This window comes from Trachypithecus francoisi, unplaced genomic scaffold, assembly GCF_009764315.1.
Source record: "Trachypithecus francoisi isolate TF-2019V2 unplaced genomic scaffold, Tfra_2.0 Lachesis_group12, whole genome shotgun sequence".
In the NCBI taxonomy this organism is placed as follows: domain Eukaryota; kingdom Metazoa; phylum Chordata; class Mammalia; order Primates; family Cercopithecidae; genus Trachypithecus; species Trachypithecus francoisi.
The window spans coordinates 85286931-85314887 of NW_022681457.1; the positions used below are offsets into that span (position 1 = coordinate 85286931).

Consider the following 27957-nt stretch of genomic DNA (forward strand, 5'->3'; position numbering starts at 1 on the left):
ACCCCATCTCTACTAAAAATATAAAAAATTAGCCAGGTGTGGTGGCGGGCGCTGGTAGTCCCAGTTGCTCGGGAGGCTGAGGCAGGAGAATGGCATGAACCCGGGAGGCGGAGCTTGAAGTGAGCAGAGATCGCGCCACTACACTCCAGCCTGGGCGACAGAGCGAGACTCCGTCTCAGAAAATAACTAACTAACTAACTAACTAACTAACTAACTAAATAAATAAATAAGATGATGAAGCTGTCATCCAATAATCTTCCTTTTCAAATTTTTATATTCATTGAGGTAGTCTCAATATTCTTACTGAGGGATTTCATTACCGATAAATGCTATAAAATAACATATAAGGGAAACTTATGCCAACAAAATGTTATTTTTTTAAAAATTTTTTATTATTTATTTATTTTTTTTTTGAGATGGAGTCTCACTCTGTCTCCCAGGCTGAAGTGCAGTGGTGCAATCTCAGTTCACTGCTAGCTCCGCCTCCTGGGTTCAAGCCATTCTCCTGCCTAAGACTCCTGAGTAGCTGGGACTACAGGCGCCCACCACCACGCCCAGCTAATTTTTTGTATTTTTAGTAGAGATGGGGTTTCACCATGTTAGCCAGGATGGTCTCGATCTCCTGACCTCGTGATCCACCCACCTCAGCCTCCCAAAGTGCTGGGATTACAGGCGTGAGCCACCGAGCCTGGCCACCAACAAAATGTTTTGTTTTATGTAGTAGGGTTCTATATGAGATTTCTGTTTTTCTACATGAAATTTCTGTTCTACATGACATTTCTGTTTCTCTCTCTCTTTTTTTTAAATGATCTAGTCTAGGAGTCAGTAAACTATAGCTCATCAGCCAAATCTGGTCCTTCATCTGTTTCAACAAAGTTTTATGGGAATACAGCCACAACCACTCATTTCTATTAATGTATTGTCTTTGGCTGCTTTTGTTACAATGGCAGAGGTAGGTATACAACTGTGACAGAGACCATATACCCTGCAAGCCTAAAATATTTACTATCTGGCCCTTTATAGAAAAAGTTTGCTGACTCTGATCTAGTCACAAACGAGTAAGTCAATGAACGTAGAGGTTGATATATCACCAATTCCCTAAAATGCTGTCACTTGTGGATAGTTCCAAAATATCTTTTAACTTTAGAATACTATAGGAAAGTGCACATTTTCAGAAAGCAAATAAATTTTTCCTTTACTCATTAAGTGACTATAGGAGTGCACTATCATAGACTAGTAATAAAATCTATGGGATCTCAATTAACAATGAGCAAGTGGCTGAGAATTCATATGATAATTTTTTTTTTTTTTTTTTTTTTTTTGAGACACAGTCTCGCCCTGTCACACAGGCTAGAGTACAGTGGCGCGATCTGGGCTCACTGCAACCTCTGCCTCCCGGGTTCAAGCAATTCTCCCACATCAGCCTCCCGAGTAGCTAGGATTACAGGTGCAAGCCACCATGCCTGGCTAATTTTTGTATTTTAGTAGAGACGGGGTTTCACCATGTTGGCCAGGCTGGTCTCAAACTCCTGGCCTCAAGTGATCCGCCTGCCTTAGCCTCCCTAAGTGCTGTGATTACAGGCGTGAGCCACTGTGCCTGGCCTTCATATTAGATTTTGCTTCAAGGACTTAATTTGCAGTGAAAGATTATATACACATGTGAGCACAATCTTTGTACCCCCTTTGAAGTACTGACTTCTGTGTTTTTTTTTTTAAATGGGGTCTCAGTGTGTCGCCCAGGCTGGAATGCAGTGGCATGATCTCAGCTCACTGTAACCTCTGCCTCCCAGGTTCAAGTGATTCTCCTGCCTCAGCCTCCCGAATAGCTGGGATTACAGGCACAAGCCACCAGGCCTGGCTCATTTTTATATTTTTAGTTGAGACAAGGTTTCACCATGTTGGCCAGGCTGGTCTTGAACTCCCGACCTCAAGTGATCAGCCCACCAAGGCCTCCCAAAGTGCTGAGATTACAGGCATGAACCACCACACTCGGCCCAATACTGACTTCTAAATACCTTGCTTCTTCCTGGATATCACACTCATACCTATCCAGGCTTGCCCAATTTTTTTTTGAGACGGAGTCTTGCTCTGTCTGTTGCCCAGGCTCGAGTGCAGGCACCATCGTGGCTCAATGAAACCTCCATCTACCAGGTTCAAGCTATTCTCATGTTTCAGACTCCCCAGTAGCTGGGACTATAGGCGCACACCACCATGCCTGGCTAATGTTTGTACTTTTTTTTTGAGACAGAGTCTCACTCTGTCTGTTGCCCAGGTTGGAGTGCAGTGGCGTGATCTCGGCTCACTGTAAGCTCCACCTCCTGGGTTCACACCATTCTCCTGCCTCAGCCTCCTGAGTAGCTGGGACTACAGGCACCCGCCACCACGCCTGGCTAATTTTTTGTGTTTTTAGTAGAGACGGGGTTTCATGGGGTTAGCCAGGATGGTCTCAATCTCCTGACTTTGTGATCCACCCGCCTTGGCCTCCCAAAGTGCTGGGATTACTACAGGTGTGAGCCGCCGCACCCGGCCTAATTTTTGTATTTTTAGTAGAGATGGGGTTTCACCATGTTGCCAGGCTGGTTTTGATCTCCTGACTTCGTGCCTGGCCAGCACCCAAGTTTAAAGATGATGCATACTCATCCCATTTACACGTTCAAAAAAGGGAAATTCTCAAGATGAAAATCTTATTTTAATTATTCTGTGTTCATTTGATAGTTCTTTTTTTTTGTTGAGATGGAGTCTCGCTCTGTCGCCCAGGCTGGAGTACAGTGGCATGATCTCGGCTCACTGCAAGCTCTGCCTCCCAGAGTTCTTTTTTTTTGAGAAGGAGTCTCGCTCTGTCGCCCAGGCTGGAGTGCAGTGCCGTGATCTGGGCTCACTACAAGCTCTGCCTCCCGGGTTCACGCCATTCTCCTGCCTCAGCCTCCCGAGTAGCTGGGACTATGGGCGCACACCGCCACGCCCGGCTAGTTTTTTTTCTTTTTTGTAGTTTTAGCAGAGAGTTTTGTAGTTTCACCATGTTAGCCAGGATGGTCTCGATCTCTTGACCTTGTGACCCACCCGCCTCGGCCTCCCAAAGTGCTGGGATTACAGGTGTGAGCCACCACACCCAGCCATCTGATAGTTCTAAGTGGGCCAACTAGTTCATTTACTTTTCCCATCATGGGAAGGAATTTTGCAAAATGAAGCAATGTTATACAGCAAAAGGGGTGACAGGTCAGGTTGCAGGGGAAGACTGCTTTGGGGATGCACTTTGTTTTCATACCCAACCTTGATTTTCACTTTAATTGTATAAAGAGGCATCTCCAAAGGCCAAAAGCAAAGAGCAATTTTTATTCACTATATTTTGAAGAGCCCGTACTCACCTGTCTTGCCTTGGGAATCAGGTGCTGTGATTTCCACGATGAGATTTTCTAAAGGAGTACCTTTGCAATTGATTTCTTCCACCAGAGTTCCCTTACTTGCCCAGTCATCTAGTAGACTCTGTTTAAAGAAGAAAATGGTTAAATGTAATATCTGGGGCTTTTTCCTCATAAGTAGGGACACCAGTTCTATATATACTCCCTAGTGTTTTGACAAGCATTAAGAGACCATCCTTCTGATTTATTTATTCATTTATCAAATATCTATTGAATATTTACTATATGCCTGGTAGCATGCCAAGCACTGGGGTATAAAATAGAATTATGACACAATTTCTAAAATCAGAAGCTCAGATTATCAATTGCATTGTAATGTGATAAATGCTATTATTATAGTATTATGGACAGTCTGTGAATTCCAAGAGCACAAGAGGAGTTCTATCTAATTCTGCCTAGAGGAAGGAAAGCTTTGAGTTAAGATAATGGCTGGGCATTGTGGTTCACGTCTGTAATCCCAGCACTTTGGACTTTGGGAGGCTGAGGCGGGCAGATTACTTGAGGTCAGGAGTACAAGACCAGACTGGCTGACATGGTGAAACCCTGTCTCTACTAAAAATACAAAAAAAAATTAGCCAGGCATGGTGGCAGGCGCCTGTAATCCCAGCGACTCAGGGGGCTGTGGTGGGAGAGTTGTTTGAACCTGGGAGGCAGAGGTTGCAGTGAGCTGAGATCGCGCCACGGCACCCCAGCCTGGATGACAGAGTGAGACTCTGTCTTTAAAAAAAAAAAAAAAAAAAGAAAGATAAGAGTTTGCCAGACTGACAAGAGGGAACAACATGCATATAAAGATGAAAAAAGAAATAGTAACTGCAGGATAAATGAGGAGCTAGATATTGAGATACAGAAAAATAAATAGAATCATAGGCTATACTTTGCATTTATTAAGGAAACTTTACATTGGGTTTGAAATCAAAGATCCAACTACCATAGAAATCCATTAGGAAACAATGGCATTTGCTCTAAGACAAAAGTACCACATCATGTTAAGTCTCCAAGATGTCTCCTGCCTAGAGAGTAAATCCTAGTTGTAGGATTTTACTCCTTTCAGAGCAAGGACACCATTCTAGCCTTCAGTGCCCTCCTCCATACTGAATATCCCTGACAATCTACTTAGTTTGCTTTTGACTTTAAGCTGCAGAGAAAGGCACAGAGCCCTACTCATATTGCCTAATTTCAAACTGACCCTTGGTCACTGCTTGTCAGTTCCTTAATTAATCACTCTTTTTTTTTTTTGAGACAGAGTTGTACTCTCTGTCGCCCAGGCTGCAGTACAGTGTGCCATCTCAGCTCACTGCAACCTCCGCCTCCCCAGTGCAAGCAATTCTTTGCCTCAGCCTCTCGAGTAGCTGGGATTACAGGTGCCCGCCACCATGCCCAGCTAATTTTTGTATTTTTAGTAGAGATGGGGTTTCACCATCTTGGCTAGGCTGATCTTGAACTCCTGACCTTGTGATCTACCCACCTCGGCCTCCCAAAGTGCTGGGATTACAGGCGTGAGCCACTGCACCTGGCCATTAATCACTCTTGATTCTGAAGAGCCACAGTCCCCAAACTGTGGCTTGACTCACAGAATATTTTACATTTTTGAGGAAAATACAGTTGTGACCATATGTGAATACCATATGAACAACTACTAAGTTCTTTGGACCTAACTTCTTAGCAAGTAGAAGTATTAGGAGGTTTTTTTTGTTTTGTTTCTTTTTTTTTTTTTTGGCCTTGAGGTGCCATGACAAATTTCTTAAAACACCATGGGCACTGTGAAACAAAAATGTTGGGAAAGCTCTGTCCTAGGGAATTCCCAACAGCAAACGCTCCTGGTACTAGCTCTGTGGAAGCAATCAAACTATTCTCTTTCATCTGCTCAAGATAAAGTGTGCTGTACTGAGAAAATACGCAAAAGTGCATGACAGTTAGTCAGAGACATATTTGGCTTATTTCAACAAAAGGAAGACTCAGGTTAGAGGTGTAAGCAGAGGCTGGATGATTACGGATCAAAGACAGTACAGAAGGGATTTTGCAGGGAATGGGAGGAAGGTTGGTCCCATCCTTGAAGGTACCTTCCAACCATCTGATTCTAGCTTTTCCTTTATTAGCTGAAGTAGTACTAGTTCTTCTATCCTCAATTTCCTGATAATATTATCTGGTTACTTGCTCAAATATATTTGTCTAATTCTCAAACACACAAAGAGAGTGTACGCGTCTCAAGGACTGTATGGGTAGATTGTTACCACATAAAGAAAACGGAGGAATTTCTGCTCTGATGCAGACTGACAACTTGGATTTCTCATACATTTCCCCACCACAGCTGGAGGCCAGTTAATACAAGTATTCAAACCAGTGCCTAGTCCAATTCTTGGAGTCCCTTTGTTCACCTACCTTCAGGTGTTCAATCTGCTTTTCTAACTCTTTAGCACTCATAGAAGTTTCTGTAGGTGGAATACTCCCTTCAGTTTCTTTCAGCCATTTCTGGAAGGTCCTGACCAGTTTCCGGAATTCATCCAACTGTTCCTGGCAAGATGATGCATCTTTCTCTCTGTCAATGAAGCAGTTTTGTTACTTGCCAGACTAAGTTTTATAAAGTCAACTTGAGCTAAGACTAGCTCATTCTGTGACTCCAGACATCAGTTACCTAACATGGCCTTTCTTTCTCATAATCTTTTCCACAGCAGGTTTGGCTGAATAACCACATATAATGTTAAAGAGTACCAAACTCAGGAATATATTGCCCTTGTTTGGACATTTCTGAGGAAAGAGGTCTTCAGTCTTACTCCAGGCTAAAGTGAAAGTGAGAAAAACTAAAGGGAGGCTGCTATTTAGGTACTGTGATACAATGGAAAGAATGCAGGCTTTGGATCTCGATTCCAGCCATGCTACATTTTAGCTATTTGACTCTTTCAAGGACCAATTCAAATGCTGATTGCTTTAGCAAGGAAGGTGCCGAAACTGGGGCTCACAGAAGTTAGGTGATTAGTTCTAGATTAATCACGCCAATGAATACACTAAATCAAAAGGAAAGTTTTGGAAATGGCCATATCTATCAGACAGATGTCAATTCAGAAATCCTGATTCCTCATACAGTAAAAAGGCCCTCAGTATAGGGGAAGAAAAACAAAAGCTTTCTTGACCTTTGTCCCCAGCCTCTCCATTAGATAACCTGCTGCTAATAATGTTGGTTTGAGCAACTCTTTTCTTCTAATCACTAAGGCAGTTATCTGCTAAATCAAGAACATATTTATGGCTAAACTGAGGTAAGAAGTCTTGTTCATGTTCTTAAATCCATGTGAGGCTGTCCAGTGGGGAATCATGGCTTTTCAACAGGGACCAAAATCAACCAGCCTTGTCATATATTCCCTTGTTTGCCTTGAAAGAATCCAGATACTCCTCTAAAACAGCAACTTAAATGTGGTCAAAACAAGCAGCAGGACTGGGCATGGTGGTCCACACCTATAATCCCAGCATGTTGGGAGGCCAAAGCAGTAGGATCGATGAGGCCAGGAGTTCACAACTAGCCTGGTCAACATAGCAAGACCCTGTATCTTAAAAAAAAAAAAAAAAAAAAAGCCAGTGGAGTGCCAGCATAACCCTTAATTATGTCTAGGAAGTCTCTTCCAATTTTTCTCTTCTTCCAAAATTATTCTATAATCTTACTTACTGCCTCAAATTTGTTCTGTTTGGTCCAAGTGGCCTAGGCTTCTGATCACAAAGAGAAGGAACCCATCCCTATTTTCTGTTAGTTACTATTAGAAAAACCACTAAGTGGCTGGGTGCGGTGGCTCATGCCTGTAATCCCAGCACTTTGGGAGGCTGAGGCGGGTCGATCACCTGAGGTCAGGAGTTCGAGACCAGCCTGGCCAACGTGGTGAAACCCTGTCTCTACTAAAAATGCAAAAATTAGCTGGGCATGGTGGTGGGCACCTGTAATCCTAGCCATTCAGGAAGCTGAGGTAGAAGAACTGCTTGAACCCAAGAGATGGAGGTTGTAGTGAGCCAAGATAGCACCACTGCATTCTAGCCTGGGTGACAGAGTGAGACTCCATCTCAGGAAAAAAAAAAAAAAAAAAAAAAAAGAAAAACCACTAAGCATCAAGTAGATGAGGTAGCTTTGCCTAAAAAACGGCACTTTTCACCCTCCTATGACTCAGTAGTAGAGTTTTAGATGCCATCTTTTCTGGTAAAGGAAGAAAAGAGAAAAGATCATTTCACTCCATAACAAGAAAAAATAGTTCCCCAATGCTGATCAACACAAGTGATAACTCACCTCTCTTTAACTGTCTTCTGTAGCTCTGTGAAGTCTTTTCTGAGGTTCTGTACCCTGTCCTGATGCTGGGACAGGTCCAGTGCAAAGCCACAAGAGCTCAGTTCAGTGACCAGGTGCTCAAGAGTATCTAGGTTCTCCTGTTGGTCTTCCATTTCCAAATTGAGTTCCTGTCAAGCAAACAAGGATATGTATTAAATCCTCTAATCCTTAGAAATATACTCTAAAAAGAAGGAATAAGGAAAGAGGTATGCTTGCCAGGTCAAATGCTAGATCAAAACAATAAATATGTAACTCAGTGAAAAGTTTAAAAACAAAACCAAACTTTTTTTTTTTTTCTTTTGAGACAGAGTTTTACTCGTGTCACCCAGGCTGGAGTGCAATGGCACTATCTTGGCTCACTGCAACCTCCACCTCCCGGGTTCAAGCGATTCTCCTGCCTTAGTATTATGAGCAGCTGGGATTATAGGCTTCTGCCACCACGCCTGGCTAATTTTTTTTGTATTAAAAAGCCCAATTTAAAAAAAATCTGATAAATATGTAGGAAATCTTCAATTCACTGGAGAGTGGGTAGGAATTACAAAACAGTCTTGTCTCCTCTAAATAAATGTTCAAAGACTTGGGAGGTACCATGACAGGATGTAAAGAATGAAAGTTTTAGGAGTCAAATAGACCTGATATTCAATCACACTTTGCCACTTACTAACTTACGATCTTAAGCTACTAAACTACTCTAAGCTCCATGGTCTCTTCTATAAAATGGAGGTAAACACACTATCTCCACTATTATTTAACATTGTACTTAAGATATCAGCCAGGTGCAGTGGCACATGCCTATAATCCCCAGAACTTTTGGGGGCCAAGGTGGGTGGATCACTTTAAGCCCAAGAGTTCAAGACCACCCTGGGCAACATGGCAAAACTCCATCTCTATTTTTTTTTTTTTTTTTTTTTTTTGAGACAAAGTCTGGCTCTGTTGCCCAGGCTGGAGTGCAGTGGCGCTATCTCGGCTCACCGCAACCTCTGCCTCCCGGGTTCACACCATTCTCCTGCCTTAGCCTCTCAAGTAGCTGGGACTACAGGCACCCGCCGCCACGCCCGGCTAATTTTTTGTATTTTTAGTAGAAATGGGGTTTCACCGTGTTCGCCAGGGTGGTCTCTATCTCCTGACCTTGTGATCCACCTGCCTCGGCCTCCCAAAGTGCTGGGATTACAGGCATGAGCCACCGCGCCCGGCCTCCATCTCTATTTTTTTTAAAAAAAGTTAATTTAATAATTAAAAAAGCCAATGCAATTAAGAGAAAACAATCTGTGGAATAAGAATTGAAAAAGAAGAGATAAAACTGTATTTGTAGATTACATGAAAGTATATTTGTAGGGCCGGGCACAGTGGCTCACACCTGTAATCCCAGCACTTTGGAAGGCCAAGGCAGGCCAATCACTTGAGATCAGGAGTTTGAGACCAGACTGGCCAACGTGGTGAAACCCCGTCTCCACTAAAAATACAAAAATTAGCCAGGCATGATGGCACACTCCTGTAGTCCCAGCTGCTTGGGAGGCTAAGGCAGAAGAATCTCTTGAATTTGGGAGGAGGAGGTTGCAGTGAGCCAAGATTGTGTCACTGCACTCCAGCCTGGGCAACAGAGTAAGACTCTGTCTCAAAAAAAAAAAAAAAAGGCCAGGCGTGGTGGCTCATTCTTGTAATCCTAGCACTTTGGGAGGCTGAGGCGGGAGGATCACTTGAGTTCAGGAGTTCAAGACCAGTCTGGCCAATGTGGTGAAACCTGTCTCTACTAAACACACAAAAATTAGCTGGAAATTGCTTGAACTCACAGGAGGTGGAGGTTGCAGTGAGCCGAGACTGTGCCACAGCACTCCAGCCTAGGTAACAGAGCAAGTCTCTGTCTCAAAAAAAAAAAAAAAAGTGTATTTGTAAAACCCAAGATAATCAACAATACAATGAAATCAAACAACGAAGAAGTTAAATAAGGTAGCAGAATATAAAATTAACACACAAAAATCAATAATGAAAACTTCAACTTACAATAGCAACACAAAAGGCTCAATCTTTGTAATCAACTAACAAGAAACATAAAATCTAAATTTTAAAACATTTCTGAAGTTGGGTGCAGTGGCTCTTGCTTGTAATCCCAGTTGCTGGGGAGGCTGAGACCCCTGGTGATCACTTGAGCCCAAGAGTTTGAGGCTCTAGTGAGCTATGATCATGCCACTGAACTCCAGCCTGGGCAACAGAGCAGGACCCCATCTCAAAACAAAAAAGAACAAAAAAATCAAAAACACTCCTGAAAAACACAAAAGCAGATCTGACTAGATGGAAACACATCCATAAAATGTATGCATATGTATTTGCCTATGTATGTATATGCGTTTGTGTGAATAAATATATTTAGTGTGACCCAAATAAAAATGCTAACAAGTTTTTTCTCTAGAACTAATAAAGGTGATTCCTAAATTCACATAGAAAAATAAATGTGCAACTATACCTATGAAAAATTTTGCAAGAAAAAAAAACGAGGAGGACTAGCTCTCTACCACACGTTAAAATACACCATAAAGCCTCTATAATTAAAATAGTATGCTCTAGTACATGAATAGAAAGACGAGCAGTGAGCTGAGATCACACCACTGCACCCCAGCTTGGGTGACAGAACAAGACCCCATCGCAAAAAAACAAAAAAGAAAGAAAAAAAAGAAAATCCAGAAATAGACTCAAAGACATATAAAAATTGGGTATATGATGAAGATGGTTTCTTAAGTCTGGGGAAAAGATGGACTTTTCAAATAAATGTTACATGTTGGATATCCTTTATGCTTGGGACCAGAAGTGTTTTGAATTCCAGACTCTTCCAGATTTTTTTTTTTTTTTGAGACGGAGTCTTGCTCTGCCACCCAGGCTGGAGTGCAGTGGCCGGATCTCAGCTCACTGCAAGCTCCGCCTCCCGGGTTTACGCCATTCTCCTGTCTCAGCCTCCGGAGTAGCTGGGACTACAGGCGCCCGCCACCTCGCCCGGCTAGTTTTTTGTATTTTTAGTAGAGACGGGGTTTCACCGTGTTAGCCAGGATGGTCTCGATCTCCTGACCTCGTGATCCGCCCGTCTCGGCCTCCCAAAGTGCTGGGATTACAGGCTTGAGCCACCGCGCCCGGCCCAGATTTTGGAATATTTGCATTATACTTAGCAGCTGAGCATCCCTAATCTGAAGCTCTGAAATCTGAAGTGCTCCAATGAGTCTTTCCTTTGAGCATGACCTCTGAGTGTCACATCAGCTCTCAAAAATTTTCAGATTTTGGGCCGGGCGCGGTGGCTCACACCTGTAATCCCAGCACTTTGGGAGGCCGAGGCAGGTGGATCACAAGGTCAGGAGATCTTAGCCATCCTGGTTAACCCGGTGAAACCCCATCTACTAAAAATACAAAAAAGAAATTAGCCGGGCGTGGTGGTGGGCGCCTGTAGTCCCAGCTACTTGGGAGGCTGAGGCAGGAGAATGGCATGAACCCGGGAGACGGAGCTTGCAGTGAGCTGAGATCACGCCACTGCACTCCGGCCTAGGCGACAGAGCAAGACTCCGCCTCAAAAAAAAGTTTCAGATTTTGGAGCATTTCAAATTTTGGATTAGGGACACTCAACTTGTATTATGAACAACTAGATAGACCTGATAGAAAAAGATAAACATGGCCGGGCGCGGTGGCTCAAGCCTGTAATACCAGCACTTTGGGAGGCCGAGACGGGCGGATCACGAGGTCAGGAGATCGAGACCATCCTGGCTAACACTGTGAAACCCCGTCTCTACTAAAAAATACAAAAAACTAGCCGGGCGAGGTGGCGGGCGCCTGTAGTCACAGCTACTCAGGAGGCTGAGGCAGAAGAATGGTGTAAACCCGGGAGGCGGAGCTTGCAGTGAGCTGAGATCCCGCCACTGCACTCCAGCCCGGGCAACAGAGCGAGACTCCGTCTCAAAAAAAAAAAAAAAAAAGAAAAAGATAAACATGATTCGTACTTCAGAATAAGCTTAAATTGTTAAAAGATTCAAATGTAAAAAAAATTAAAACAAGTTTTAGAATAAAGCATGAATAAGTTTTTTCATAACCTGGGTGTGACAAAAATCTTTCAAACTTTGACTAAAAATACATATTTAATAAAATATTGATAAAATCTTCTGTTTAGAACAAAAATTCCACATTTACATGTCAAAAAACACCATAAGTCAAAAGCACAAACTGGGAAACAATATTTCTAACGTATCACAGATAAAGAATTAATCTCTCTAATATATAAGAACTCTAAAAAAATTTTTAAAACTCTAAAACTTGAGAGAAGACCAAAAATCTTGACAAAAAAAGGACAAAATGCATGAACAGATAGTTCACAAATAAATGACTCTTAAATGTAAAAATATACTCAACCTCGCTAATAAGAGAAATAAAAATTAAAACCACATTCACATATCATGTTTTACCAATCACACCAGAAAAAATTTAAAAGCTTGATAATAAATTTTGTTGGTGAGGCTGTAGGGGAAACAGGTACTCTAATACACTGCTGGTGGGAATGCAAAACGGTGAAATCTCAAAGGAGGGGAATTTGGCTATTTCTAACAAAACTACACATGTATTTACCCTTTAATGCAACAACTCCACTCTAGGAACTTATTCTGATAGGAAAAAATACACACAGTTATTCAGTTGTAATAGCACAATTTCGGAAACAACAACTGAAATGTCCACACATATAAGTCTTATTGGCCAGGTGTGGTGGCTCACGCGTGTAATCCCTCTGGGAGGCCGAGGCAGGCAGATCACCTGAGGTCAGGAGTTGGAGATCAGCCTGGCCAACATGGTGAAACCCCATTTCTAATAAAAATACAAAAAAACTATCCAGGCATGGTGACAGGTGCCTATAATCCCAGCTTCTTGGGAGGCTAAGGCAGGAGAATCGCTTGAACCCGGGAGGTGGAGGTTGAGGTTACAGTGAGACAAGATCGTGCCACTGCATTTCAGTCTGGGCTACAGGGCACAGAGTAAGACTCTGTCTCCAAAAAAAACAAAAAAACAAAAAAACAAAAAACAGAGTCTTGTTGATTAAACTATAATTCTTCTACACAATGAATGTATGGTTTAAAAAATGAAGATGCCTGTGAATCCATATTAAGTGATTTCCAAGACATATTAAGTAAAAAAGCAAAGGATTACGTAATATACCCTCCTTTTTTGTAAGGAAGAATGGGAAATAAGAATGTGTGTGTATGTTCATTTTGGTAAAAAGAAATAGAAAAAAATAAACCTGAAATGTGTTACTTTGCAGATGTGTGAAAATGGGATGGAAGAGACAGGAAAGACAATGAGAATGTATCCTTATTCACTTCCTATACCTTGAGTATAACTTTTTGAATAGTTTTAACTTTTGAGCTATGTTAATGCTTTACATATTTAAAAATACGTTTAATCAACAAAGATAGAAAAAAAAAGTCCTAAAGTTGAATACAAATAGAAACAAATCTAATTATATATGAAATTACAGAAAAAATAATTCAGGTAATTTTTGAATATAGTACACAGTGGGTCATAGGCTAAGGACTAAAACAAATCCAAAGAAATATTCAATTTTATTTAGCAGGTTTGTTATTGGTAGAAATACTAGTGTAATTCTAAAACTATCTTATATTTATTGGAGAATAAAACAAATAAGTAAATATATTGAAGTTGTTGCTGGGAACTTGGGTTCTCCCTACAGGAAAGGAAGATACAAATGTGGAAAGGAGGAAGATTCCTATGGTGTTGAGTTGAAACTAGACTGTCAGTATGATTTTATGATATAAAAAACATACACATATATTTCCTAACACTATCTATTAAAAAGAACTAAAGTAGTGACACTCCAGTAGCTCACCTGGTATCCAGATTTGGTTTCTAAATATCATTCCCCACTATAAGTGGGGCTCCTTGGATAAATAGCTGATTTCAGATAGGGGGCAAGGAAATACATTATTGTGCCACAAATACTTTAAGTGCCAAAAGTGCTCTTATGCTGAGGAAGACATGTCAAAAAGCCACAGGAACAAAAGTTTTATCTGTTCCCATTGGTACTTTCAATTTAGTACATGTCTGCTGTAACTTACTTGAATATAAAATATAGCAATGTGAAATTATTAAAAAAAAAAAAAAGCCACAAGAGATAGCTTGAAGGGGCTCCCACAGACCACATTTGGGAAAACGTTAGGTATCATAAAGAATAACGGTAATACCAAATATAGAAGCCCATAATGATACTCTTTTATATTTTTATAACAGGGAAAACAATTAGCAACTGGTGAGTCTAGATGAAGAGAATGCTGGTGTTTAATGGACCATTCCTTCTGCTTTTCTGTAAAGTTTGAAATCATTCAAAGCAAAAAGGAGAGCAAACAAAACCAAACAACGAGATTCCACTTTAATATGGAAAATGTTAGAAAGCTGGAAAAAGCGAAGGCGGCAATGCAGAGATATAGGAATGCTGAAGTACTACGGGTGGGAATGTGTGCTGGTACAGCCATTCTGGAGCTTAAATTGGGCACTACTGAGTCAAATTAAATTAATATATGCATACACTATGACTTGGCAATTCTACTTCTGGGTATATATCTGTGGTAGTTGTTAATACTTTTTACCAAATATTTCTAGCTTTGCACCTTTTGGTACGTGGTGAGATTACATTTCCTCACCCTCTTGAAAGGTATAGGTGGTTTTGTGGAAAGTGATTTGACTAATAAAATGTAAGTGAATAAAATATGCCCTTTTCCCACTGAAGCAGTAATCATGAAAACTTTTATCAGGATGAAATCTCCATCAATCTGCATCCCTTGAGTGACTATGATGAGCTGAGTGGCTCCGCTGATTTGGGTTGAACATGTAGTAAGAATGAAAAATAAATATTGACTGTGTTGGTTAAAAAATGGACAAATGATACCTAGTTTACAGGATCACTGTAATAATTCCCAAAGATAATGCAGGTAAAGTTTCCAGTATACTGACTGACGTAGTATGTGCTCAGTAAATGCTGGTTCTCTCCCAGCCCTTCTCTCCCCTTTATTCTGCTAACATGGCAGATATATCCTCACCTGGATCTGTTGGAAGAAACGTGTAATATCTTGATCTGGCTGATTTCCAGAGGCCAGCATCCGACTTTTGTTTTCCATGAATTGCTGCAGCTTACCAGAGAGATGTTCAAACATCTCTGCCTGGGGCAGAAGCTTCTTTAGGGAGCTCTCCTTTTCTTGCTGCTGTAGACAGAGCTGTTCGAACCGCTGGCTCACCTCTGCCAGTTTGCCCTGCAGCACTGCTGCTGTGGTACTGTCTGCTGTCTCCATGAATCGGGTCACCATCTCACGGGTGGCCTCCAAGCTGCTCTTTTGCCGAGCAATGTCCTGTTTCAATTTCTGTCATGAAGAACACGTCTGTCAGCTCCTGGCTCACTTATTCCAGGACATCTGAGCCACAAACTAATAACTATACGCTATATCACAAGGGGGACTGGAGGACTGCAACTGAGCCTTCAGAAGACCACACATCTCATCCCCTTAGCTCTCCACTCCTTCTACCACATGATTTTGCTATCACCACTTTCATTCCAGCTCAATGGGTAGAAATATCTTTACATGGATTAGTTATCATTTCTAAATCTTATTAGATGATTCGCAGATGTTAAGTTCTCTCTTGTTACTTTTTCAACATTATATAATGATGGCACATAGCAAACATACCCTCTATGCCAGCTCTTGGGACACAGGTCTTACCATATTTGTGGCTAAGGCTTCCTGGATGACTCCTGATGAGAGTGATGCCACCTGCTTCCCTTCCAGGTTTTGTTCAACTTCCCCAATAGACTGTGACAGGCTCTCCAGGCTTTCCTGGACACTCTGAGATTGGGCAATTGCTTTCTGCAGCAGAGAAGATCGCTCAGCCAGGCTATAGGAGAGGCTTTGGAAGTGGCTGAGTATGGAATCTGAAAAATCAGGCCATGAAAAGAAAGAGTGGAGACAATTTTTGTATTATGCTTTTAAAGACTGTATTTAAATTGCTCATTTAAAATCTTTACTATTCATCAATTTTTTTATAGGGATGTGGTCTCAATATGTTGCCCACACTGGTCTTGAACTCCTGGCCTCAAGCAATCTTCCTACTTCAGCCTCCTAAAGTGCCTGGATTACAGGCATGAGCCACCATGCCCAGTCCTACATTGAACATAGTAATTGTAATAATAATTGACATTAAGACCAATGGAAGAAATAAGCTTGAAATGAATTAGTGTTAGAGCCAAGTTCAATAAGCATTAGTTATTTAACACATACAAAGAACCAGAAATCGTACTAGATGCTGAGGACTAAAGATATTGATGTATCTTATCTGACATCTACAACTTAAAGACTCTGAAACAGAGCATAGGCAGAGGAAGACACATCATAATTAATGATAAAAATAAAATCTTAAGTGGTATATTAATACTAGAAGTACTGTCCTTGAGAAGCCCAGAAGGAAGAATAATTATCTTTCGTTTCTTTTGAGGAGTGGAATGGCTAAGTCAAGCTATTTAACACATGCATTACCTCACATAATTATCAGTTTTTTGTGGTGAAAACATTTAAAATATACTCTCGCAGCAATTTTCAAGCATTATATATATATATATATATTTTTTTTTTTTTTGAAATGGAGTCTCGCTCTGTTGCCCACGCTGGAGTGCAGTGATGTAATCTCAGCTCACTGCAAGCTCCACCTGCCGGGCTCACGCTATTCTCCTGCCTCAGCCTCTGGAGTAGCTGGGATTACAGGCGCCCGCCACCATGCCCGGCTAATTTTTTTTATTTTTTGTATTTTTAGTAGAGACAGGGTTTCACCTTGTTGGCCAGGATGGTCTCGATCTCCTGACCTCGTGGTTCACCTGCCTCAGCCTCTCAAACTGCTGGGATTACAGGCGTGAGCCACCACGCCAGGCCTGTATACAAAGCATGGTGACATCTTGAAGCACGGGCAAGATTTCACCATGCTTTGTAAGCATCCAATAAATGTTAGCAGCTGAGCAACAGGAAAAACTTCAGGGGTAATACCATGTAAGTGGTTTACTTGGGAAAGAAAAGAAGTAGGTGTGGCTAGAAGATAGATGCCTGGGGAAAAGGGACTGAAGCCAGATTGTGAAGGTCCTTCAATGGTGCAAGAATAAAGTTCATTAGAGGATGAGCTCTTTGATGACAATCTATGTCTATTCATGTTTACATTCTCAGCCTCTAGCCTGGCACCACAGATATTTGCACAACCCAATGTGACATATTGCAGAACAGAGGTACATACTAGGAATTAAGGGAGTACTATTATACTGTTGCTGCTTTATACCTGTAGTTTCTTGAACATGCTTGTGGTCTGGGGCTGGCTCCCCTTCAATTTCCATTATGTCACGAGCTACTTTTTGGAGTTTTTCCACAGGTACTTGGTGCTCAGCCAATTCCTCCTGCAACTGCTGCTTGTCCATGAAAAAAACAAACAAACAAAAAAACCATCTAAGTAAGTAATCAAAGCTGATTCTAGGAATCTGGAGCTATTGAACAGCTTCACAGAAAAATTCTAAGTTTACCCATAGCCATAAATTAGAAGCAAGTATTTAGCACTCAGATCTCGTCCCAGGCATCCCAACTACTGCCTTTATTTTATGTAAGCATTTGCTTTATTTTGGAGTCCTTTACGCCATGGAATACTAGGTCTTGACACCACAACACAGCCTGTATCCTGACTTACCTTTGTTGTTGCAAGCTGCTGCTGGAGAACTCCAGGGTCGGAGGCAACTGTATCTGAGAGGAGCTTCCCCACATTGGCCTCACAAGTCTGCATCCAGGCCTGCAGGCTGTCAGCACTGTTTTGGAATTGATGATACTGGCCTAACAGCATATTCAGGTGAGATCCTAATCGTGTACACTGTGCCAAAGAAAGGAAGGTAAGCAGACTTAAGCAAGGTCAGGCCAAAGGCAGCAGTTGCCCAAAGAAAGAGGCCTGGCTTTATTACAGAGAACTCACTGTAACTTCAGATAAGGGTAGTGCCAGAACCCATGGATAGATGGGTAGCAATGATCTATAAGTGTGGGTCCCCACTGTTTGCTGCATATTATCCACCTCGACCTTCTTACATATCCAGGAAAATTTAATGAGATATATGACAAGCCCCCAAAGAAATGAACAGCAGGTTGCAGACAAAGGTAGGGGTTAAGAAGTGCAAAAAGTGTTCTTTCTTGGGGATTAGAAGTGTTGGCAGAAGGCATAAGACAGGTAAGAAGAGCTGACTGGATTCTAAACTTTAGAAGAAAGAGGAAGTTCTTTAGATAGGAAGGAAGGTAAGGATATACCCTAGATGCTCTGTCCAGAAATAAAAACTGTGCAGTTGGTTTAAATTTCCTCTGTGTGCTATGTCTCTTGGGAGCCCAAGTCTGCTAGTCAGGATACAGGAAGGTGAATACTTCCACCTTCATCATCAGTGTGACATACTCCTGCCAGTGCTAGGTATTAGGTATTAGCTAGCTATCAGGCCTTTGGGCTAATACCTATGTATGTTACATTTTTTGCATTGTCTGTGAAGACCTTCTGCCCATGGTTCAAGTATAAATCAGCTCTCTTACTGTGTCCTGGGGTTCTTATTCTGAGCCCCAGACACTACCTACATTGTGTGAGGGCTGCCATGATTGTTTCACAAAGATGCCAGGAACTGCCCCCTTACCTCTGAGTGGAGAGCAGTGTACCTTTCTGTTGCATCCTTCAACTTGTCCTTTACTAAGTTTCCAATTTCTGATGGTTCTTTGCCTTCCTTAAAACTGTTTTCCGTGTCCAAGACTTTCTGTCCTGAGATAGTCACAAATCTCAAGTCTCCTTTGTGGGAAATGACATCCTCTGAGAAGCTTCCTTGCCGCTTCAGCAGGGAGGGAAGGGCCTCGGGGCTGCTGCCTCCCTTATGCATGTTCTCCAGCTCTTTCTCAGATCGTTCCAACCAGCTTTCAAACTCTCTATGATCCTGCAGACATTTCTGCAACTCATCCTGAAGTGTCTGCACCTGCTTCAGTTCTGCCTCTGATTGGGCCAGGGAAGTAGAATATTGCTCCTTTAGCTCTCCCAGCTTTTCTTGCAGCATCTGTTGTTCCTCAGGTGTGAGATTGTGGCCATGCTGATCCAGGAAGGCCTGAGCTGACTGGGTGGCCAGAATGAAATATTGCTGCTGGGACAGCAATTCTTGGTGACGGGCCCGGTAAAAAAAAATATCCCCCCAAACAAAGGACAATCAGTAGGGAATCCACAATAATTTGAGGTATACAAGACTGGACTGCATACTCCATGTGAGATCTGCTCACATTAAGCCTTGGTCTTTTCACCCACATTGCTGTCAAGTCATATACCTCTCTCAGTTTTGCTGCATGTCACATTTTTCCGTTAACTTCATTTTATTCAGTTCAGCCCCTTGTTTTAGGTATAGCCCTTTAATTTAGATGCTGACTCTTAAATTGTACTTATAATCTTTAAGGACCATCTACATATAAGCTAGAAGTAGGGAGAGGTCTCTATCTCTACTCAATAGACCACTTTTCCAGCTGCTCAGAAATCATCAATATCAGTCACTCTCTAAATAGTACGCCACATGCCAATCCCCTCTGAACTGACATGTATAGGACTTTATGGTTTTCAAAGAGATTTTACATATATTATCTCATTTGCTTTGTGGCACAACCTATAATATAGGTAGACAATATAATACCCATATTAAGAATAAGTGAATACCGGCCGGGTGCAGTGGCTCACGCCTGTAATCCCAGAACTTTGGGAGGCCGAGGCAGGCGGATCATCTGAGGTCGGGAGTTCAAGACCAGCCTGACCAAACATGGTGAAATCCCATCTCTACCAAAAATACATAATTAGCTGGGTGTGGTGGTGCGTGCCTGTAGTCCTAGCTACTCAGGAGGCTGAGGCAGGAGAATCACTTGAACCCAGGAGGCGGAGGTTGCAGTGAGCCAAGATCATGCCATTGCACTCCAGCCTAGGCAAGAAGAGCGAGACTCCGTCTCAAAAAAAAAAAAGAAAAAAAAAAGGATTAACTGAATACCAAAAAGACTTGACTAAGGTCATGCAGTTTGTTAAGGAACAGAACTGCAACTCAAACCTGACTCTCTTAGCTAAACTATACAAATGGACAACTAATAATCATCTACATTAGTGGAAGGGTAGCTGAATAAATCATACATACGACAAAATAAAAATTGCAAGTTTGGCCAGGCACGGTGGCTCATGCCTGTAATCCCAGAACTTTGGGAGGCCAAGGCGGGTGGATCACGAGGTCAAGAGATCGAGACCATGCTGGCCAACATGGTGAAACTCCGTCTCTACTAAAAATACAAAAATTAGCTGGGCATGGTGGCACGTGCCTGTAATCCCAGCTACTTGGGAGGCTGAGGCAGGAGAATTGCTTGAACTTGGGAGGCAGAGGTTGCAGTGAGCCGAGATCATGCCACTGCACTCCAGCCTGGCAACGGACTGAGACTCTATCTCAAAAAAAAAAAAATGCAAGTTCTTAACTGTCACTCATGTGTCCATGAAGACTGTCCCTACTAGGAAAGGCCATGGAAAATTAATTCGAAAATTAGAGAGTAAACTGTATTTCTGCGTAATAATAAGTAATTGGTACTTTCTATTTTTATGTACTTTGTCTATGTGCTTATAAACAGAACTTCTTTCTTTTCCAACGGAATATGAGTTCTTTGAGGAGAGCTGTGAGTTTCTGTTTTGAAACATAAGATGTTCTTCCCGAATCTAGAAGACAGTGGGAGTTGTCAGTATTCCTGACTACCTATACTGTTTATGCCACTACTTAGAGAAGGACTACTGAGCATCGTCTACTTTTAGCCTGTATCAACAGCAACCTGATCGCCTCAGCTTCCCACATCATTTCAAGAAAGCTGAGTGACTAGGAGGTTGAAGCTAGGTTTTTGAGACCAGCCTGAGCAACAACATAGCAAAACTGTCTCTTAAAAAAAAAAAAAAAAAAAATGAATGAGGCATGGTGAGTGTACACCTGTAGTCCTAGCTACTTCAGAGGATTACTGGAGCCCAGGACTTGAAGGTTACAGTGAGCTATGATCGTACCACTGCACTTCAGCCTGGGTGGCAAAGTGAGGCCTCATCTCTTTACAAAAGAAAAAACAGTTGAGCGCAGTGGCTCATGCCTCTAATCCCAGCACTTTGGGAGGCCAAGGCGGGTGGATCACGAGGTCAAGAGATCGAGACCATGCTGGCCAACATGGTGAAACTCTGTCTCTACTAAAAATACAAAAATTAGCTGGGCATGGTGGTGTGTGCCTGTAATCCCAGCTACTCGAGAGGCTAAGGCAGGAGAATGGCTTGAACCCGGGGGGCGGAGGTTGCAGTGAGCTGAGATTGTGCTACTGCACTCCAGCCTGGTGACAGAGTGAGACTCTGTCTCAAAACAAAACAAAAAAAAGTAAAAAAAAAAGCAGAGAGGCCGGGCGCGGTGGCTCAAGCCTGTAATCCCAGCACTTTGGGAGGCTGAGGCGGGTGGATCACGAGGTCAGGAGATCGAGACCCTCCTGGCTAACACGGTGAAACCCCGTCTCTACTAAAAATACAAAAAACTAGCCGGGCGCGGTGGCGGGCGCCTGTAGTCCCAGCTACTCGGAGGCTGAGGCGGGAGAATGGCGGAAACCCGGGAGGCGGAGCTTGCAGTGAGCCGAGATCGCGCCACTGCACTCCAGCCTGGGCGACAGAGCGAGACTCCGTCTCAAAAAAAAAAAAAAGCAGAAGGAAAAAAAAAAGAAAGCTGGAATGACAAATATATCTGGCTCAATTAGATAGTGAAACAGGAACAGTACTACAACTTTGTCTGTATATCACTCAGGTGTCCTCCATTCTCACCCTCCAACTCACCTACCCATAAGGCAGTTTCCTTCCTGGAAGGGAGATACCACTTGGTTAGGTTGACTGCTGCCAGCAAAAGGTGTCAGAAGCACCCTATGACAGCAGAACCATTTTTGCTCTGTCCTCTTATAAGACTACCAGGGCTTTGGGGAACACATTATGATGGACCTTCCAAAAGCGTAATGCAAGAGGCAGAAATCCTATTAATATAAAATATGACAATGGTCCACACAGGCCACTCAACACAAGTATTCCAACTAAGCCAATATTCTTTCTACAAAGGTGCCACCACTAAAATATATGATCCCTGTGTTGTAAGTGTCCTAAATATGTAATCTTCTTTCAATCATTCAATAGAATGTGCCTGTATACGCCAGTTGATGCCCTTGAAGATGGTTTACTGGGTTGACTCACTGGCTTATTTCTAATTCCTGGCATATGGCAGCTATTCAGTCATTGCTAAATGAATAAATAAATGAGTAGCAATAAACAGTAAGAAGTGACTTCTGCTTTTTTGTTTTGTTTTGTTACAGAACAGGAAGCCTGTAAGAAACAGTGCGTGTTTTCAAGCCTAGCATCTAGAGGGCAATACAGACAACAAAACAATATAGAATGAGAAATGTTACAAGGTAGGAAAGGGTATAAGAGGAGCTTATAGGCTGGGCACCTGTAATCCTAGCACTTTGGGAGGTGAGCAAATCACCCGAGGTCAGGAGTTTGAGACCAGTCTGGCCAACATAGTGATACCCCATCTCTACTAAAAATACAAAACTTAGCGGCCGGGCGCGGTGGCTCAAGCCTGTAATCCCAGCACTTTGGGAGGCCGAGACGGGCGGATCACGAGGTCAGGAGATCGAGACCATCCTGGCTAACATGGTGAAACCCCGTCTCTACTAAAAATACAAAAAACTAGCCGGGCGAGGTGGCGGGCGCCTGTAGTCCCAGCTACTCGGAGGCTGAGGCAGGAGAATGGCGTGAACCCGGGAGGCGGAGCTTGCAGTGAGCCGAGGTTGCGCCACTGCACTCCAGTCTGGGCGACAGAGCGAGACTCCGCCTCAAAAAAAAAAAAAAAAAAAAAAAAAAAACTTAGCTAGGCATGGTGGCACGTGCCTGTAATCCTAACTACTTGGGAGGCTGATGCATAAGAATCGCTTGACTCCAGGGGATGGAGGTTGCGATGAGCCGAGATCATGCCACTGCACTCCAGCCTGGGTAACAGAGCAAGACTCCGTCTTTAAAAAAAAAAGGAGAGAGAGAGAGAAAGAAGAGCATATGGGGGGAATATATACCCTAACTTTGGTGAGTAAGTGGTGATGAATATGGGCTTCCTAGGGGAAGTGAACTCTAAGCTGAGATCTGAAGAATGAGTAAAAATTAACCAATAGCTGGGCCCCTCCCTTACTTTATGCAATGGAGAAGCAAGTAAGTTCCAAGAGCATATAAAGGCCCAGAGGAAAGTGAGAGCACAGTTTAGCCAATAAACTGAAAGGAATCAATATAAGCAGATGCTCAAGTATAAAGGAAGGTGACAGATAAGGCCAAATAAGTAGACTAGATCCCAGTGGGTAGGGGCTGAGAGGAGAGTTAACCATGTAATCTTGAAGGCAACAGGTAATCATAAAAAGGGTTAAGCAAGGATATGGCATTTCAGAACGATTCCTTAGTAGTAAGGAGAATGGACTGGAAGGTAAAAACCAAGAGGCAAGAAGACCAGTAGAAGCTACTATAATAATAGCAGTGAAAGCAGACAGTGGTTCTAAACTACAATAATATCTCAATAAAGATGAAGAAGTGTAGCTGACTTTGAAAGAAATATAATTAGCATGAGATCTGATGCCTGATTTGACGTGGGAGAGTGAGAGAGAGAATGGAATCTAGGATGATGTCCAGTTCAGACAATGAAGTGGGAATAAAGGAAAGAGAATGTTTGATTGTGGGAGGAGTATCATAGGAAACAGGAGTTCCATTTTCAGGCTGATGTGCTTGTGGGCTCAAGTTGCAAATAGGCAGACAGATTTATATACTGGTTTGACACTCAGGACAGGAATCAGGGCTAGAAGGAAATGCATACACAGAATTCATTAGTGCAAATGGCAATTACAGTGTTGTGAGTAGATGAGACTGCCCAAGGAAAGTATGTTCTGAAAGATAAAAAGAGGGCCTAGGATACACCTGGAAACATCAGTATTTGAAAAGCTGGCCGGGGAAAGTAAGAAAGATGGTCAGGGCAAAGTAGCAGTATGGAAACCAAGGGACAAAGTATTTCAAGAAGTGGCCAACAGTGTCAAAGCTGCTGAGACATCAAAGAAGACACAAACTGAGAGGTTCTCACTGGATTTAGGGGCAAGATGATTGTGGTTACTTGCTCAGGGCAGGAGAGATTTCTCTAGCATAGTGAGGATAAGCTAACACCCTTACCTTCATCTTCTCACAGTGCTTGTCCAGTTTCTCTGGGGCTTGATTCACCCCCATGTAACCATCAGTGGTGTCCAAGGTTCCTTTCTCCAAACTAGCTCTCGAGAGCTGCTCCATTCCTGGAAGGTTGGTCGGCAGCTGTCCACCAGATGATCCTACTGAAGTTACCCAATCCAGGAGAGCATCGATTTTCTTCTTGTTCTCTGCCAGTTCCTTTGCTGCTTTACTCTGAAGTCACAGAGGTTGTCTAGTGAGAAGGCTTTACATACTCAATCATACAACCACAGGTTAAGCAATGGGGTAAAGGGGAGGAGATAATTTTATGCTAATTCTAAGACTGGGTATAAACAGTCTTTGCACATACAAAAGAGAATTCACATCTTTTAAAATCTTTTGAAAAATTATTAAAAATATCTCTACATTTCATTATATCTTACTGCTTAAAAAACAAAAAAAAAAAGAGGCAGGACACAGTGGCTCATGCCTGTTATCCCAGCACTTTGGGAGGCCTGGTGGATCACCCGAGGATCAGGAGTTTGAGACCAGCCTGGTCAACATGGTGAAACCCCGTCTCTACTAAAAATACAAAAAATTATCTGGGTGTGGTGGTGCACACCTGTAGACCCAGCTACTCAGGAGGCTGAGGCACGAGTATCATTTGGACCTGGGAGGTGGAGGATGCAGTGAGCCAAGATCGTGCCACTGCACTCCAGCTTGGGTGACACAGCAATATTCTGTCTCAAAACAAAACAAATCTTAGGATTCAGAAATATTTTATTAAGAGATCATTTAGTCCTGTCACCTCATCAATGCTTCACAGAATCTTTCAAGGTACACAGAAGTGCTGGACTGGCTTGGTAGGGTAAGAAATAGCATGGTCACATTCAATTACCTGGCTGCTCTTTCCTAAAGGAAAGACAAACTTCTTTCATCCTTTCCTCAACTAAACAGAACATGTAGATCTTTTTAAATTTTTTCTCTCACCTGAGGCTACAGGGAAACATTTAATTCTTCAACTTGCCTTTGAAATTCTATTTACTGGCTCTACATGTATTTCAATAAATTAAATAGATTATGCCAAGTTATATATTTATCTATTTCAAAATTCATCTCCAGGGCCGGGCACAGTGGCTCACGCCTGTAATCCCAGCACTTCGGGAGGCCGAGGCGGGCAGATCACGAGGTCACGAGATCGAGACCGTCCTGGCTAACATGGTAAAACCCCGTCTCTACTAAAAAAAATACAAAAAATTAGCCGGGCGAGGTGGCGAGCGCCTGTAGTCCCAGCTACTCGGGAGGCTGAGGCAGGAGAATGGCGTGAACCTGGGAGGCGGAGCTTGCAGTGAGCCAAGATTGCACCACTGTACTCCAGCCTGGGCGACAGAGCGAGACTGTCTCAAAAAAAAAAAAAAATTCATCTTCAGGTAATTTATTTTTCTTTTCCATGTTCTCTACTTTCCTCATTAGTGTCCGCATCCAAGGCTAAGCAAAAGATTCAAATTCAATCCGCCAATGTTGAGTGGGGTGCAGAAGACCATTTGAGACTTTGGCTTCTCTTTGGTTTATCCCAGTGCCACGATTCCCACTGTAACTATAGAGGCACTTCAGGGACAACTTTTGGCTCACTAAGACTTCATAGATATTTTTCCCTAGTACTCTTAGATCACCAGTCTAGATTCATATTAAAATACGTCATTTGGCCGGGCACAGTGGCTCACACCTGTAATCCCAGCACTTTGAGAGGCCGAGGCAGGAGAATCACTTGAGGTCAGGAGTTTGAGACCAGCCTCGTCAACATGGTGAAACCCTAAACTCTACTAAAAATACAAAATTTAGCTGGGTGTGGTGGCATGCGCCTGTAGTCCCAGCTACTCAGGAGGCTGAGGCACGAGAATCACTTGAACCCAGAAGGTGGAGGCTGCAGTGAGCTAAGATTGCACCACTGTACTCCAGTCTCGGCAACACAGCAAAACTCTGTCTCAAAAAAAAAGCCATTTGCTTTTTTCCTCCCCATAATAATACCCTTCCTCACTAAGTTCTTTCTGATATTTTTCAATTAGAGGACTGAGTATACAGATAGCAAGGTGTTTTGGGGTCGGGGGAGGAATATGTACTTTTTACCAACTGTACTGACAAACTCCTTTACAAACTCCTCCTGGACGTTTCTTGTAAAAATAAAGATTCTTGTAAAAATACAGACTAGCCAGCCTGGCCAACCTGGTGAAATCCCATCTCTACTAAAAATACAAAAATTAGCTAGGTGTGGTGACGGGCACCTGTAATCCCAGCTACTTGGGAGGCTGAGGCTGAGGCAGGAGAATCACTTGAACCCGGCAGGCAGAGGTTGCAGTAAGCCGAGATCATGACACTGCACTCCAGCCTGGGTGACAGAGATTCCATCTCAAAAAACAAAAACCAGACTAGCTCCTGAAGTAGCCCTTTCTCATGATTCTGTGCATGCTATAAGACTGTTTTCCCCTCATTGTCTTTTGTGTTGGTACCAAAATTCTTTTTTGAAAACTATCAAGTGTCATAGCAGTTTATTACCTTTTCAGTCTCCTGCTGTAAGGCAGAGGTCACTGCTTCCTCCAGCTCCTTCTGGGCCACCCGTGTCTGTTCCCGGAGTGCCTCATATTGCTCCTTAGCCTGATGAAGCTTTCCCGAAGAGCTGTCAACTCATGTGGGCTCAGCTTGGTCTGATTCTCTTCCATGAACCCCTCAATGTCCTTGACAACAGCGGCAAATGAGGTGGCATGATTCTGAATGTCATCCTGTAAATCCTTAACACAAGAAAATAGGAATGGCAGAGCCTTCAACTTTCATGCTTCTAAGTCCTCTAATGGTATAAAGATGGAGTGGCTAGGATGACATATAGTCCCGTATATAGTCCCTGACTACAATTTTTTTCAGGTTTAGGCTTAAACCAATGCAAAGAAATTTTATTTCATTTTCTAAGCAAGTATTTAGTGAAGCCAAAAAAGAAGGTTGTCCACAAACATAAGCATGAGAGATTTTTCATTTTGCAATGCATTATCCTCAAAGGGATCATTCTTTCCATAAAGAATTGTTGACAACATGATCTTAGCACAGTTGAGGCCTGATGGGCCTTTATACTCTCTTGGGTATCACTCTTTATCCTTAATGTGGCCTACAGGGTCCTGTGTGATATAGGTCCCACTTAACCCTCCAACTTCAACTTTCCCTAATTTTCCTCTTGTTCTTTGCAGTCCAATTGAACTAGCTTTCTTTCAGCTCTTGAATATGTTGTGCTCAATACCATTCCCACCTCAAGACCAATACATAAGCCTCTGCCTGGTATGTTCTCTTCCTCCTCCTACCTCTTCATGCATTAACCCCTACATATCTTTCATTTCTCAAGTTTAGGTGACAATTCTTCAAGATAATCTTTTCTGAAATTCTACTCTAGATTGGGTCTCTCTGCTATATGTTCTCATATGAGTTTTCCTTCACAGATATAACAGTTAATAATTTTATGTTCATTTTTATAATAATCTGTAAAATTTCTGTATGCCCTGCTAGACTGTGTGCTTCACAAGGCCAGGGATGATATCTGTTTACCATTATTGCTAACCCTTAAGCACTAAATATTTGTCGAAGGAATGAAAACATCGCCAGGCATGGTGGCTCATGCCCGTTATCCTAACATTTTGAGAGGCTAAGGCCAAGGTAGGAGGATTGCTTGAGCCCAGAGTTCGAGACCAGCTTTGGCAACATAGTGATACCCCATCTCTACAAAATAAATTAAAAAATGAGGACATAGTGGCTCATGACTTTGTACCAGTCCCTGGGTAGGCTGAGGTGGGAGGATTGCCTGAGCCCAGGAGGTCGAAACTGCAGTGAACCAAGATAATGCCACTGTACTCCAGCCTGAGCGATAGAGTGAGACTTTGTGTCAAA

At 42.6% G+C, this 27957-nt stretch overlaps 1 protein-coding gene across 1 annotated transcript in view; it reads right to left on the minus strand.

The window, feature by feature from the left end:
- Positions 1–3015: 3015 nt before the first annotated feature.
- The window catches only part of LOC117092824 (microtubule-actin cross-linking factor 1, isoforms 1/2/3/5-like), a 166931-nt gene continuing 141989 nt past the window's right edge, over positions 3016–27957 (minus strand). The window contains 11 exon segments of the mRNA XM_033227019.1: positions 3016–3483; positions 5799–5955; positions 7681–7847; positions 14790–15107; positions 15465–15673; positions 17059–17182; positions 17458–17634; positions 18428–18946; positions 24043–24267; positions 26587–26699; positions 26702–26819. Coding sequence (XP_033082910.1) covers positions 3340–3483; positions 5799–5955; positions 7681–7847; positions 14790–15107; positions 15465–15673; positions 17059–17182; positions 17458–17634; positions 18428–18946; positions 24043–24267; positions 26587–26699; positions 26702–26819 — 2271 coding nt within the window. The 3' untranslated portion in view covers positions 3016–3339.